Below are 12872 nucleotides of genomic sequence, written 5' to 3' on the forward strand. Positions count from 1 at the left end.
TTTGTCTTTTATTTAAGATGCTTACATTAGCAGGCACAAAAGGTAGTGGTATTAATATCCCTGAGTGTGTCTGTTCTAAAATTATTTTAGTGGTTCTCTGCAACTCAGTCAACTCTAGCCATGAATCCTTTGAAGTTGGAAAAGGAATTCAAACTAGTCCTGCTCCTCCCAGTGGTTAGTAGATGTTAATACAACTCCAGTCTTGTACTGTCTCAAGCATATGTGCTTGTCGCTTTCCTTATATGAAGACACTGCTCATTAGCTGTCAAAGAACATGTCTTGGGTTGGGAAGATGGCTCAGTGGATTAAGCCCCTGCTACACAAGCATGAGCATCTGAGTTTGGATCCCCAGAGCCCAAATAAAAACCAGATGCTGTGGCAAGTGTTTCATCTCAGCATGCCTAAGGCAGGAAGGGAGGTGGAGCCAGGAGAATTTCCCAGAAGCTAACAGCCTGGGTAGCTTGGCACATTCAGTGGCAATGAGACACCCTGCCTCAAACAAGGTAGGAGTTGAGGACTAACACCCAAAGTTGTCCTCTGACCTCCACACACACACACCATGACGTGCATGTGCCTGAACTTACACATATGAACGTCTCAGTGCACACACATACACACAGTCTTGCCCCAAAACATGAATGGGTTGAAATATGCCTTTATTCTTGTCATTTCTGTTCTTGTCTTAATGGACAGTTTTGAAAGAGTACCCTTTGTATGAAGGACTATAAAAATTTAATGACCATAACCTCATTGGCAATGAGTTACCAATCTCATATCAGTAAGATGAAAAATTTGGAAGTCGTTTATGTTGGACTTTGTGGAATACTATGAACTTCCACTAGAGTAGCTATCACATGATTGAAGTTATGTCAAGAATCATTCTATGAGCTGAGGAAATAGCTCAGTGGTGAAAGGCTTTTCTCCACAAGCCTGCTGACTCAGGGTCAATTTTCAGCACCCACAGAGAGACAGGTATAAAGTGGCACACTGGTCTGTAATCCCAATGTGCCTGTGGCAGTAGGAGGCAGAGCCAGAACCCCTAAACTGGACAAGCCTTAGCAGCAGGAGAAAAAATTACAAGAGCAGAGAGACCCTGTCTCAAGGTGAAAGGAGAGAACCAACACTCCAAGGTTATCCACTGACCTCCACACAGGTACTGTGGCCCTTCTATTTGAGTCTCAGAAGTGACCCTAGAAAGTAGGCATCATCATGTGCCAGATGAGGAATCTAAAGCTATGTGTCTGTGGTCACAGAAAATTCATCTGATGGGATGTGGTTTCAAATCATCAAGTCTTGAGTAACTGGGAAATCTCATTTGGTTTGAAAGAAGTTCAAGTCTAAATATACACACAAAATGAACATAGAGAACTTGGGTGTATCATCATTAATGTTCCACAAACTTCCAACAATTTATTTTTATTTATTGATTTGAGAGAGATTTGGGTACTGGGGAATTGAATCTGGGTCCTTTGGTTTTGCTGGCAAGGGCCTTAAACACTAAGTCATTCCTCCAGCCAGAGAAATCTTACTACTATAAAGAAAACCAAAGGTTTTCTTTGGTCATGCCAGGACCTCCAGCCACTGCAAATGAACTCCAGATGCATGTGCCACCATGTGCATCTGGCTTATGTGGGGTACTAGGGAACTGAACCTAGGCCGTTAGGCTTTGCAGGCAAGTGCCTTAACCACTAAGCCATATCTCCAGCACTTAAAAATGTTTTTAAATTTTGTATTTATTTACACTTTCAACAATTTTAATCCTCTTATTAAATAAATGAGATTCATTTACCTCGTGAGCACTGCTTTAAGTTGCAACAGAAAATGACTGAAAATCAACTTCCTATTCATTTAACAAATTTACTGAGACCCATTTGTTAATGAACAAACGGACAAACATGCTGCTTTGGAGAGGTGAGCTGTGTTTGAATCCTATGTGCATACAGAGGAAACAATAGGGTTAGAGTTAGCCTAACTCTCAGCTTCAGCTTAATGAGTTCCTCCATTGGGCCATGCATTTGTATCTAAGACTATACCAAAATAGTTAGTATCATACCCTCTAATAATGTACATTCTCTTCAAAGAAAAACCTTTGGTTTTCTTTATAATAGTAAGATTTCTGTGGCTGGAGGGATAGCTTAGTGGTTAAGGCCCTTGTCAGCAAAACCAGAGGATCCAGATTCAATTCCCCAGTACCCAAGTAAAACCATATGCACAAAGTGGCACATGTGTTTGGAGTTCATTTGCAGTGGCTGGAGGCCCTAGCATACTCTTCTTCTCTATCTCATCTCTCTCTCTCTTAACTGAAAGTAAAAAAATAAAATAAAATATTGTATTGTTTTGTTTTTTGAGGTTGGGTTTTCCTCTGGCCCAGGCTGACCTAGAATTCACTATGTAGTATCAGTGACCTCAAACTTGGCAATCCTCCTACCTCTGCCTCTCAAGTGCTAGGACTAAAGGCATGTACCACCATGCCCAGCCTTAACAATTTTTTTTTAATCTTTTTTTTTTTTTTTTCGAGGTAGGGTCTCACTCTAGCCCAGGCTGACCTGGAATTCACTATGTAGTCTCAGGCTGGCCTCAAACTCATGGTGATCCTCCTACCTCTGCCACCTGAGTGCTGGGATTAAAGGTGTGCGCCACCACACCTGGCTCCAAAAAAAAATATTTTAAAAAAGGAGACAGAAAGGGAATAGAAAGGGAGGGAGGGAGGGAGGACTTAATAGAATGGTATTGTGTATATGTACATAGAACAGATTAATGGGGGTGAAAAGGCCTAATTGAGGTCCAGGGAAGAGACTGAGTAAAGGAAAGGTGGAGGGAGGGCTAATCAAAATCTAAGAGAATATAAATAAGTCATATGGAAACCTACGTTTTTGGACAATGGAACACACAGGAGCCATAGATTGTTACTAGAAAATTTTCAGTGCCAGGGATGGGATACCTTCCAGTGAGCTGTTGGCCAGGGAGGTCGCTGATGCCCCAAAACATTATAGGCCATTGCCGTGGCCCGTGGTTTCCCACCAGGAATAGATGGTAAGACCCTATTGCTGAAGACTCCACATACTTGGGCTGCAAGGTCACCCAGAAATCCTGCTGAAAACCTCCTCCATGTAGACCAGCTGACAGAAAGCTGGGAAAAGCCATTCTGCATGCAGCTCAATGGGAGAGAGAGAAATCAATGAAAATACTCAACAGTGGACACTACAAATCTTATATTTGGCCAGCAAGGCCAAATGAGCCAAATGGGTACAATAGTGGTACATCTGTTATGGGGGAAACCAACCACCCTCTAATTTGACTGGAGGCCCACTCCATGGGAGGAAATACATCCCTGATACTAAAAACCTACAACAGGGGCAGTCATGAGCCCTAGGGGTGTAACGTCTGCTGTCTGGCTAAATGTATATACTATGCCCATCAAACTACCCAGTAAATACTTCCCTTAATGTTCATGCCCATAAATTAATGCTGCTCTCACTTTTGGTTAGAGAACCTTCTGTTTTCAGATGGCACTGACCGTGGGATGACTCAGAAGGCACCATGGTGCTGAGAAGAAGTGACAGAGGAATGCTCAGTACTGAAATATCTCTATCACACCTTCCAAGGCTCAGGGTCCATTGCGCAAGAGGTGGCGGAAAGAATGTAAGAGCCAAAGGAAGGGTAGGACTCCTTACAATGTGCTCCTCCAGACACAAAATGGGCCTGGATATACATGACCTCACAGTGCCTGACACTACCTACACAAGACCATCATAACAGGAGGAAAAGATCATGACATCAAAATAAGCGAGATGGGCTAGGGAGATGGCTTAGTGATTAAGTGCTTGACTGTGGAGCCTAAGGACCCAGGTTTGATTCTCCAGGTCCCACATAAGCTAGATGCACATGGTGGTGCATGTGTCTGGAGTTCATTTGCAGTGGCTGGAGGCCCTGGTGTGCCCATTCTCTCTCTCTGCCTCTTTCTCTCTCTCTGTCACTCTCAAATAAATAAAAATAAACAAAATTTTTTTAAAAAATAAGAGTCTGATTGACAGGGGGAAGGGACATGATGGAAAATGAAATTTCAAAGGGGAAAATAGGGGAAGGGAGGGGATTACCATAGGATTTTGTTTACAATCATGGAAGTTGTCAATAAAAAAAAGAAAATAAATTAATAAATGTTACAAAGGAAAAAATTTTTTTTAAAGATTTCTTATGTAGGAGAAATGGTCTTACTAGGAAAAGGAAGGGGTTGTGGTATGTATTGTTTTAGGTTGTTGTTTGTTTGTTTTGGTTTTTCAGGGTAGGGTTTCACTCTAGCCCAGGCTGACCTGGATTCACTATGTAGTCTCAGGGTGGCCTTGAACTCATGGTGATCCTCCTACCTCTGCCTCCCAAGTGCTGGGATTAAAGGCGTGTGCCACCATGCCTGGCTCTGTATTGTTTTATATTAATTTTTGTGCTACAGATTTATTTGGAGAAGGTACAGTTTTCAGTAATCATATGTTGGCAAAATTTACCTATTATCATGCTGCAGGTCAGGGAAAGAGCTATGGTGAGGAACTTCACAAAGGACAACTGCTAGAACAGCTTCCCTGTGTCATTCAATAACAGTGAAAGAGCACAAGTGTTTATTTAATGAGGGTGTGGCTGCTCACTTCCATAATCCAACACTCCGGAGGCTGGGGTGAGAGGATTGCTGTGAGTTTGCCACCAGCATGGGCTACAGAGTGAGTTCCAGGTGAGTGAATTCCAGGTCAGCCCAGGCTAGAGTGGCACCTTACCTTGAAAAACCAAAAATAAAATTAAAAAAATATTAAAAAAGAAACCCACCCCACTTTGTTCACTCATACATATTTTCTTGGGGCTGGGGGTGTTGCTCAGTGGTAGAGCACTTACCTACCACGTGCAAGATGCTGGGTTCAATCCCCATCACTGCAGCAAGAGATACATGTATGTTCCGGACATGTGCAGGCTATGATGAGCAGCTGGCAGTTTGAGGAAATAAGCAGAGAACTAGAAGCTACACATTAAAAAGTGAAAGTTGAACCTGGAGTTGGTAGAAATTGAGAGGCTAAGATAGGAGGATCCAGGATTTGAGACCAGCCTGGACTACGCACACAACTCAAAAAGAATCATTTTTTTTTTAAATTAAAAAGTTTGTGTTTCTGCTAGTGTCTCCAGGAGATGGCGCTGTTAAACCGATTTCTTTTTCCGACAGGAAGACAATAGAGCATTCATCTTTGTGTCACCCAAACAAAGAAATATTCCTGGTAGCCCCTCTTTCCTCCTCCCCAACTAATCACATGCTACTGGAACTGACTGCCTTGTGATCTGCTCCACAGTTGGCATGGATTAAAAAAAATAACCTATTTTTAAAAAATATGTCACATATTTATGGAAAAGCACAACATAATTCATCAATTTTCATCTTGTTCAGTAGCTGAGAACTTGGAGGACTATGTGGTGATTCTGCCATTCTGTTACAGATAGCATTCAAAAACTTCACTTCTCATGGGCTTACTATAAAAATAGGACAAAAACAACCCCAAGTTATGTAAATCTTTGTTTGCAAATTAACCAGTATTTTGATGGAAATACTGCGGTTGGGTTTGCTGACATTCGGCTGGACAGCGAAACCCTCCTCTGGGTTTACTGCTATGTCATACTCAAAAGTATTTCTGGTTGTTTGATTTGGGTGTAACAGTTTGCGTACTTTGTAGCTTTACAAGTTTTCCCATCTCCCTACTGAACTACTGGTAGCACTGGGAAGAGCTGGCAGTCAAGTTTAGGATTCGAAACTGGTTTTACCTGCACCGCATGTTCTAGAAATTATGAGTGCAGCTTCTGCGGTCAAGAGAACACTGTAGGGCTTTACTTACTGGAGGCGGGGTACTAATTTAAGGGACATCACAATGGAGCGGAACTGTGGGGTTATAAGGACACTTGGATAGAGATCACTGTGCCTCTGTGAAATGATCACTTATACAGTACACATTGGGCAATTCTCTCGTCCTATGACCTGCCCCTGGTCCCTAAGCTACCTACATTTCCAAGTCCAGGGAAGCCAGTAATTAATTCTGCCTTTGGCCTACCTCCTTGCAGATGAGAGTGACGAGCGAGGCCAAACGTGTTCGGAAAACTTTTTTTTTTCTTTCTCTCTGTCTCTCTCTCTTTCTTTCTTGGGGTTTGCCTGAGCCACGGATGTCCTGATGTCTAATCTACTTCCGAAGGGTTTTCGCATTCACCTTCTGGGTTAGCGAGCAGGCTGCATGAGCAGGGAAAAAGAAAGAAAGAAAGACAGACAGACAGACAGACAGAAAGAAAGAGAGAGAGAGAGAGAGAGAGCTGTAAAAGAGCGCTCTAGTAAGCGGGGTTAAGAAACCTGAAAAGCACCAGTTTAGGACGACCTTCCCCCCCACACACACACACACCGTTTTTGCAGCTGAGAGAATTCAGGGATCCCAAGTTTTTCTGTAGCTGCCTCACCCAAGGAATTTTTAGGCTTGTTTCTGGGGGACGAGAGATGGAGGTTCATCATCCTGCATCATTTCCAACCGCAGGGCTTCCCCCTTCCCCCCGCAACGCCACCACCACCACCACCAAGAAGCAGCAGCAGCAGCAGCGAAGGGATGGAGGCTCGGGGAGAGGGAGGAAACCCCCAGGGGTGCGGGGAGGGGGGCGCCCTGGAGACGCCGCGCGACGGTGAGGAATGACCTCAGCTATCTGTGCCACGTTCCAGCCAATCAGTCCCGCATCTTGGCATCCGAATCCAGGACCCCTACGGAGCCCGGAGGCGACGCGAGCCAATGAGGAGTGGGGCCGGGGAAAGAAGGACAGGCGGCCAGCCTATGGGGGCGGAGAGGCCCGGCAGCGCGTATCCAAGCAGCGCGGGGCTCGGGGCTCGGGGAGGTGTGGCGCGGCGCGGCGCGGCGCCGGCGGGGGTGGGCGGGCTCGCCGGGTGGCAGGTGTCAGCGGCGACGGCATTTCGGCGGCGATGGAGCGGCCCCGGGGAGCTGCGGACGGTGTGCAGCGCCGGCCCCTCGGCTTCGTCGGCCTCCCGCTGCCGCCGCCAGTGTTGCTGCTGCTGCTGCTGCTGCTGCTGTTGTCGCCGCCGGCGGCCGTGAGCCACGACCGACTGGACGCGCCGCCGCCGCCCGCGTCTCGGCCGCTGCGCTGGTCCGGCCCCGTCGGGGTGAGCTGGGGGCTGCGCGCGGCCGCGGCCGGGGACCCGGGTTTCCCTCGCAGCGGTCGTTGGCGTCGCGGCGCGCCGGACGACGACCAGGGCTGCGGCCGGGTGCCCGACTTCGTCGCCAAGCTGGTCAACAACACGCACCAGGTGAGCGCGACGGCGGCGTGCGGGGCTGGAGTGCGTATGGAGGGGGGTCTTCGGGCGCCGCCCGGCGGGGAACCGTCACCCCGGAGCCCCTGGGTCGACGCGCTCCCGCCGGCCCCCGCAGAGACCCCCGCAGGGGCCCTCGCTGCGGCGGGCGGGCCCGGGACGAGGAGGAGGAGGAGGAGGAGGAGGAGGGGGACGCCGCTGCGGCCCCGCGGGGCTGTGTCGTCACGGGGGTGACCGTCGTAGACTCGCACGACATTCTTCTTTCCCGTCGAAGTTGTCAGAATCTGTTCCGGGCGTCGCTGTTTCTCCCGCCGGGCAGGTCCACCCACCGATGCTTATTTGCCTAGCAGGGAGACCCGAGGAATGAATGCCCTCCCGAGTGAGCGCTGGCCGGAGAAGTTGGGTGGCGCAGAAGCCGGGGTGTGCCCCTCTCTGGGTCAGGACTCTCTGGAGGGTGGCTGAGGTCGGGCATCCAGAAATCCCAAAGCACTTCGGAGGTCACGATGTGTATTCTGCTACTCACAAGGCATAAGCGTGGAAATCCAGCCTCCGTAAGACAACTTCCCTGCTCCTAAAAATCGCTTCAAGATGGGGATTTTTTTTTTACCCCCACCCCCCTCGTCCGGGATGCCGGCAAAAACCTGACTCAAAATGACCTTGAGATGTTTCAGAACCAAAAGTTCCCATGAGAGCAAGCTGAGGAAACAGAACAGGGCCTTTAGGACCTAGATTAGAAGCAGTTCCAGGGCCAGAATTGTTCACATGTTACACCTGGACGGACTTCCTGGATGCCAACTGTGCCTCCAAGGTTCTGGGCTATCACGAGGCCAACCTTCTCTTTCTGCTCACTCCAAGACTTCTCAAGAACATTCCTTCCCACAGACCCACCCCGAAGATCTCAGCGTGCCTCTCTGATGTGCTTGTCAGTGGACTGCAACAAAACTGTTTCTCTTTGCAGGACATGGTGCCATAGCGTTGATTTCTGTGTGCCTCTGGCCAGGGACTCATTGCTCAGTCATGATATTATTTGCATGATCTGTTTTTACTCCTTAAAACTCTGACCGGACATCTATATTCTGCCCACACCCCGGAGGGAGGGTCTCTCTGTAGCCCAGGCTGACCTGGAGCTCACTCTGTAGTTCCAGACTGGCCTTAACTCATAGTGATCCTCCTACCTCTGCCGCCTGAGTGCTGGGATCAAGGCACTTTCTAGTCAAAAAGACTGTCAAAACTGGTACTTCTGTCTTTGGAACAAGCTGCTTAACCTTTGGCCCACTACTAGATTGGGAAAATTGTTAAGAAAGCCCTGGCACATTGCTTTTGCCCAAGTAGAACATCTTCCCCATGTTTTTTTTTTTCCTTTCTAAAATTAACAATTGTGGCAACCCACATTTGCAGAAAGTGTTTTCAATTCAATGTTTTTTCCTCCGTTATGTCTCTTTTTCTCAAAGAGAATCGTATGTGGAGGCAGAACTGGGTGGTTCATGTTTTGTATCTGCACTGCCTTTGTGTGACCACATTCCTTTCCAGTACCAGTGGGCCCCTGGACTCTAGAATCCATGCTTGTTACTTCCGATCACTCTCAGACCCAGGGACGCAAGGAAAGGGGGGTGGGTAGCAACTGTGGCAGCGAATAGCCATTTGAAATTATGTTGCTGAAGAAGGCAATGCATCTAAGCAGCAGGTGGGTGAAAGTAGCTGAGTCGGTGCTGAAGGGTGGGGCTGGTCAGGATAGGGCGGAAAGAATACTGGGAAATCTTCCTATTGGGTGAGGAAAATAAGTGTGCAGACTTCCTCTTGTCAGTGCAGGATTGAGAAAGGCTTACAACATTGACACTAATTTATACCAGAACTTCAGCTTCCTTGAGCCAGCCTGGCCCAGCATTCTTACTCCATATTTCAGATTCTTGCTAGTTCACCTACCTTTAGATCTGCGGCAATTCCTATATTTACTCTTTTAGCCAGAATCTTCCTGGTTCAATATGTCACTTAGAGTATATGAATTCCAAAGAAAAAGTTTGAGAAATCTGCCCCTTTTACTGGGGGGGGGGGGGAGGGCTGTATCTGAAACCACATTCTTTGCTTTATTTATTTATTTGAGAGAGAGAAAGAGATACAGAAAGAATGGGCACACCAGAGCCTCCAACCATTGCAAATGAACTCCAGACGCATGTGCCACCTTGTGCATCTGGCTTATGTGGGTTCTGGGGAATCGAACCTGAGTCCTTTGGCTTTGCAGGCAAGCACCTTAACCACTAAGCCATCCCTCCAGCCCTGAAACCCCATTCTTAACTTCATGCTTGGGAGACCATTATGTAAAGGATCCCTCCCCACCACCGGAGTAGGGTCTCACTCTAGCTTAGGCTGACCTGGAATTCACTATGTAGTCTCAAGGTGGCCTCGAACTCACAGCAATCCTCCTACCTCTACCTCTCCAGTGCTGGGATTAAAGAGATGCACCACCATGTCCTACTGATTTTTTTAAATTTTTATTTTCCTTATTTATTTATCTGAGGAAGAGAAAGGAAGAGTCCGATAGAGAGAGAGATTGGGCACACAACAGAGCCTCTAGCCACTATAAACAAACTCCAGACACATGCACTACCTTGTGCATCTGGCATACATGGGTACTGGGGAATTGAACCTGGATCCTTAAGCTTCGCAGGCAAGTGCCTTAGCCACTAGGCAAATTCTCCAGCAAGGAATTTCTATTTCATTTCATTTAGTTATATTGTATTTAATTCCATTATCTGTTCTTGGCTTCTTCAGTCTTGTTTCTGTAAACTTAATATGTTCTTTGTTTGCAGTTAACACCCCCATAGTTTCTTCTTTCAAAAGCTCATCCTTTTTGTAATTTGTATATCTGATTAAAAAGAGAAGTAGATCATTCCTTTGTTAATAGCCTTCATCTTAGAAATAATTAAGATAGCTATCAAAGGTTCACTCCCTTACGCAGGAAATATTATATAACTGGTTCTCATTTTCAATTCTGTATTTTGAACATGTCATAATAAATCATCCTGAAGAGATCTAGTATTTTGAGTGTCTTTATAAACTATTAAAAGTATCAGCATGACAGAGCAGCTTACTTTTTTGTTGGTATCATTGTAACTTTCATACAGCTGGGGAAGAAAATATCATTTAGAGTTGCTTTTCCCATATAATATGGCAGGATTCAATTCCCTAGAAAAATAAGAAGTTCTTGTCTTATAACTTGATGCTGTTCTTTTCAGACCCTATAATCAATGTATGTGAATGACTTCCAAAGGCCAGATAGGGGTGGGTATGAGGGTTAGGTTTCCAGGTTACAGAGATAGTTCAGACTGGAAAATGAACAACCTGCAATGGTTTTAGCAAATTTAGAGCCATTTCTATAGCATATAAGATATATCCATATTTATTTATCCATATCCATATTATTTATCTATATCCATATTTATTTATTTTTATTTCTTGGTGTGGTACTTGGGATGGAACCCAGAACCTTGTGCATGTGAGACAATTGCTGTACCATTGAGCCAAATTCCCAGTTCTGGCATTTAATCTTCTTAATAAAGCAAAGTATCTTTGCCATATGGCTTTAGGGAACTGCCCTAATGCTGCGACTTGGGCTCCTCCACTCATGAAACCCAACAGGTTATTCTCTTCTCCCAGAGCCTTCCTATTTCTCTCTAGAAGGTTTCTTTCATACCCTTTTTTCTCTTGATTTTAAGTCTGATGTGAATGCATTGGTTTTATTTTGAACAGTATAAATTTTCCACATAGAAGCCATAATTATTAAGTGCTGTATTCTGGGATTTGATTGAATAGAAAAAGTAGTTACAGGAGCTGGAGAGATGGCTTACTGGTTAAGGCACTTGCCTGAGAAGCTTAAGGACCCACGTTTGATTCCCCAGTACCCACATAAGCCAAATGCTTAAGGTGGTGCATGCATCTGGAGTTCATTTGCAGTGGCTAGAGGTCTTGGTGTGCTCATTCTCTCTATATATCTGCTTCTCTCTCTTCCTGTCTCTCAAAACAAATAATTTTTTTTGGTTATTCGAGGTAGGGTCAGGCTCAAGCTCAGGCTGACCTGGAGTTCACTATGTAGTCTCATGGTGGCCTCGAACTCAAAGTGATCCTCCTACCTCTGCCTCCTGAGTGCTGGGATTAAAGGCGTGTACCACTACACCCAGCTAAATTATTTTTTTTTTAAAAAAGAGAAAGTAGTCACAGTCGTATACATATTATGTAATTGGCACATATATATGCAAAGTGGAAGTAAAAAATATTGGCTGTTACTAAAACAAGAGCAAAAAAGAATAACAAGAAAGTAAAAGAGAAATATTACCACTTACATTTGTCAAAAATTATGTGTCCTAGGGGCTGAGGAGATTGCTCAGTGGTCAAAGTTGCTTTCTTACAAAGCCTGCCAGCCCAGGTTCGGGCCCCCAACACCCATGTTAAAGCTAACCAGAAATAGTGGCACAAGCATCTGGTGTTCATTTGCAGGGGCAAGAGCCCTGATGTGCCCTTATACACATGCATGCACTCATACACACACGCACAAATAAGTAAAAATACTTTTTTAAATGCTGCTCTCTGATCTTGCTGACGTACCATGGAAAGGCAGTGAGGACCATGGGTCAGGTTCTGAGGCCAGCTTTTCCACACTTGAGTCCTGGCCTTGTTACTTACCATCTATGTTATCATTGCTAAGTAGCTTAAGTCCTGAGTTTCAGGTCCTAATCTGTAAAATAGAGGTGAGGGTCCATGGTTATGAGAAATAAATGAGTATGTATAAAGCATATGATATATTCACTCATTAAAACAATGTCCGATGGTTCATTAGCACTCAATAAATCATAAGCTGTTACTTGTTTTCTTAGACTTAGCAGTCTTCCATTTGCTCTTAACCCCACACCGTTTTCAGGCCACACTTCTAACTGATTCTTGCTTCAGATGCCTGGGGTGTTCACAGCACATATGACCTTTGTACATGAGAGAGATTGAGCAGGCCCTGAAGACGTTATTAATTTTGGTTGCTAAGTAGGGTTGCTTCAAAACATTCCCCCTATAAGCACCCCTTTGAGGGCCCACGTGAAACTCTGTCTTAAAGAAACAGTTGAAATGCTTTGGCCAGAGGTACAGCGGTGGCTGACATAATTTCCTTACTTCTCATTGCTGTGCCCAGATCATTTGACAATTTCCTTAAAAGTTCTTGAACTTATGATTAATAGAGCCAGGGACTGTTGCTCCTTTTCTCTCCTCCCTCTGCTCCTGTCACCAACTGTGTCTTTACACATAACTTCCCAACTTCTAGCCCGACATCAAAGCATCTGGTTTCTTAAGTAAACAGGCCCTGTAGAGAGGCTGTTGTATGGCCTGTCGGCCCTGAGAAGAATGTGCGTGTTTGTTTGTGGCCCGGGCAGGCCGAGCCCGGCTCACAGCACTGCCTGTGTCTGCTGGCGGCTGCGGAGAGCTGCTGCTCCCAGCCTGGGCTCCCCAGACCTCTGTAACACCCGGAAACCTGAGGGCCAGTCCTTTAACTGCCCCGGAACTTCTTGACTGC

At 45.8% G+C, this 12872-nt stretch overlaps 1 protein-coding gene and 1 long non-coding RNA gene across 4 annotated transcripts in view; one reads left to right on the top strand and one right to left on the bottom strand.

Annotated features, from left to right (window-relative positions):
* Positions 1-4593: 4593 nt before the first annotated feature.
* LOC123455950 lies at positions 4594-6551 on the bottom strand. Its single transcript, XR_006634244.1, has 4 exons — positions 6414-6551; positions 6075-6247; positions 4879-5029; positions 4594-4763 (listed from the first exon to the last, which is right to left on the bottom strand). It is a non-coding gene; the product is annotated as an uncharacterized LOC123455950 (long non-coding RNA).
* Positions 6552-6976: 425 nt separating this feature from the next.
* Sort1 (sortilin 1) overlaps positions 6977-12872 on the top strand; it is an 88193-nt gene continuing 82297 nt past the window's right edge. For 2 of the 3 annotated variants that reach the window (XM_045138020.1, XM_045138021.1), the window contains exon 1: positions 6977-7318. In XM_045138020.1, coding sequence (XP_044993955.1) covers positions 6977-7318 — 342 coding nt within the window. The remainder of the gene's footprint in view (positions 7319-12872) is intronic. The other variant, XM_045138022.1, reaches the window with a different exon arrangement.

The sequence above is a fragment of the Jaculus jaculus genome, chromosome 19 (assembly GCF_020740685.1).
Source record: "Jaculus jaculus isolate mJacJac1 chromosome 19, mJacJac1.mat.Y.cur, whole genome shotgun sequence".
NCBI classification, from domain to species: Eukaryota; Metazoa; Chordata; class Mammalia; order Rodentia; family Dipodidae; genus Jaculus; species Jaculus jaculus.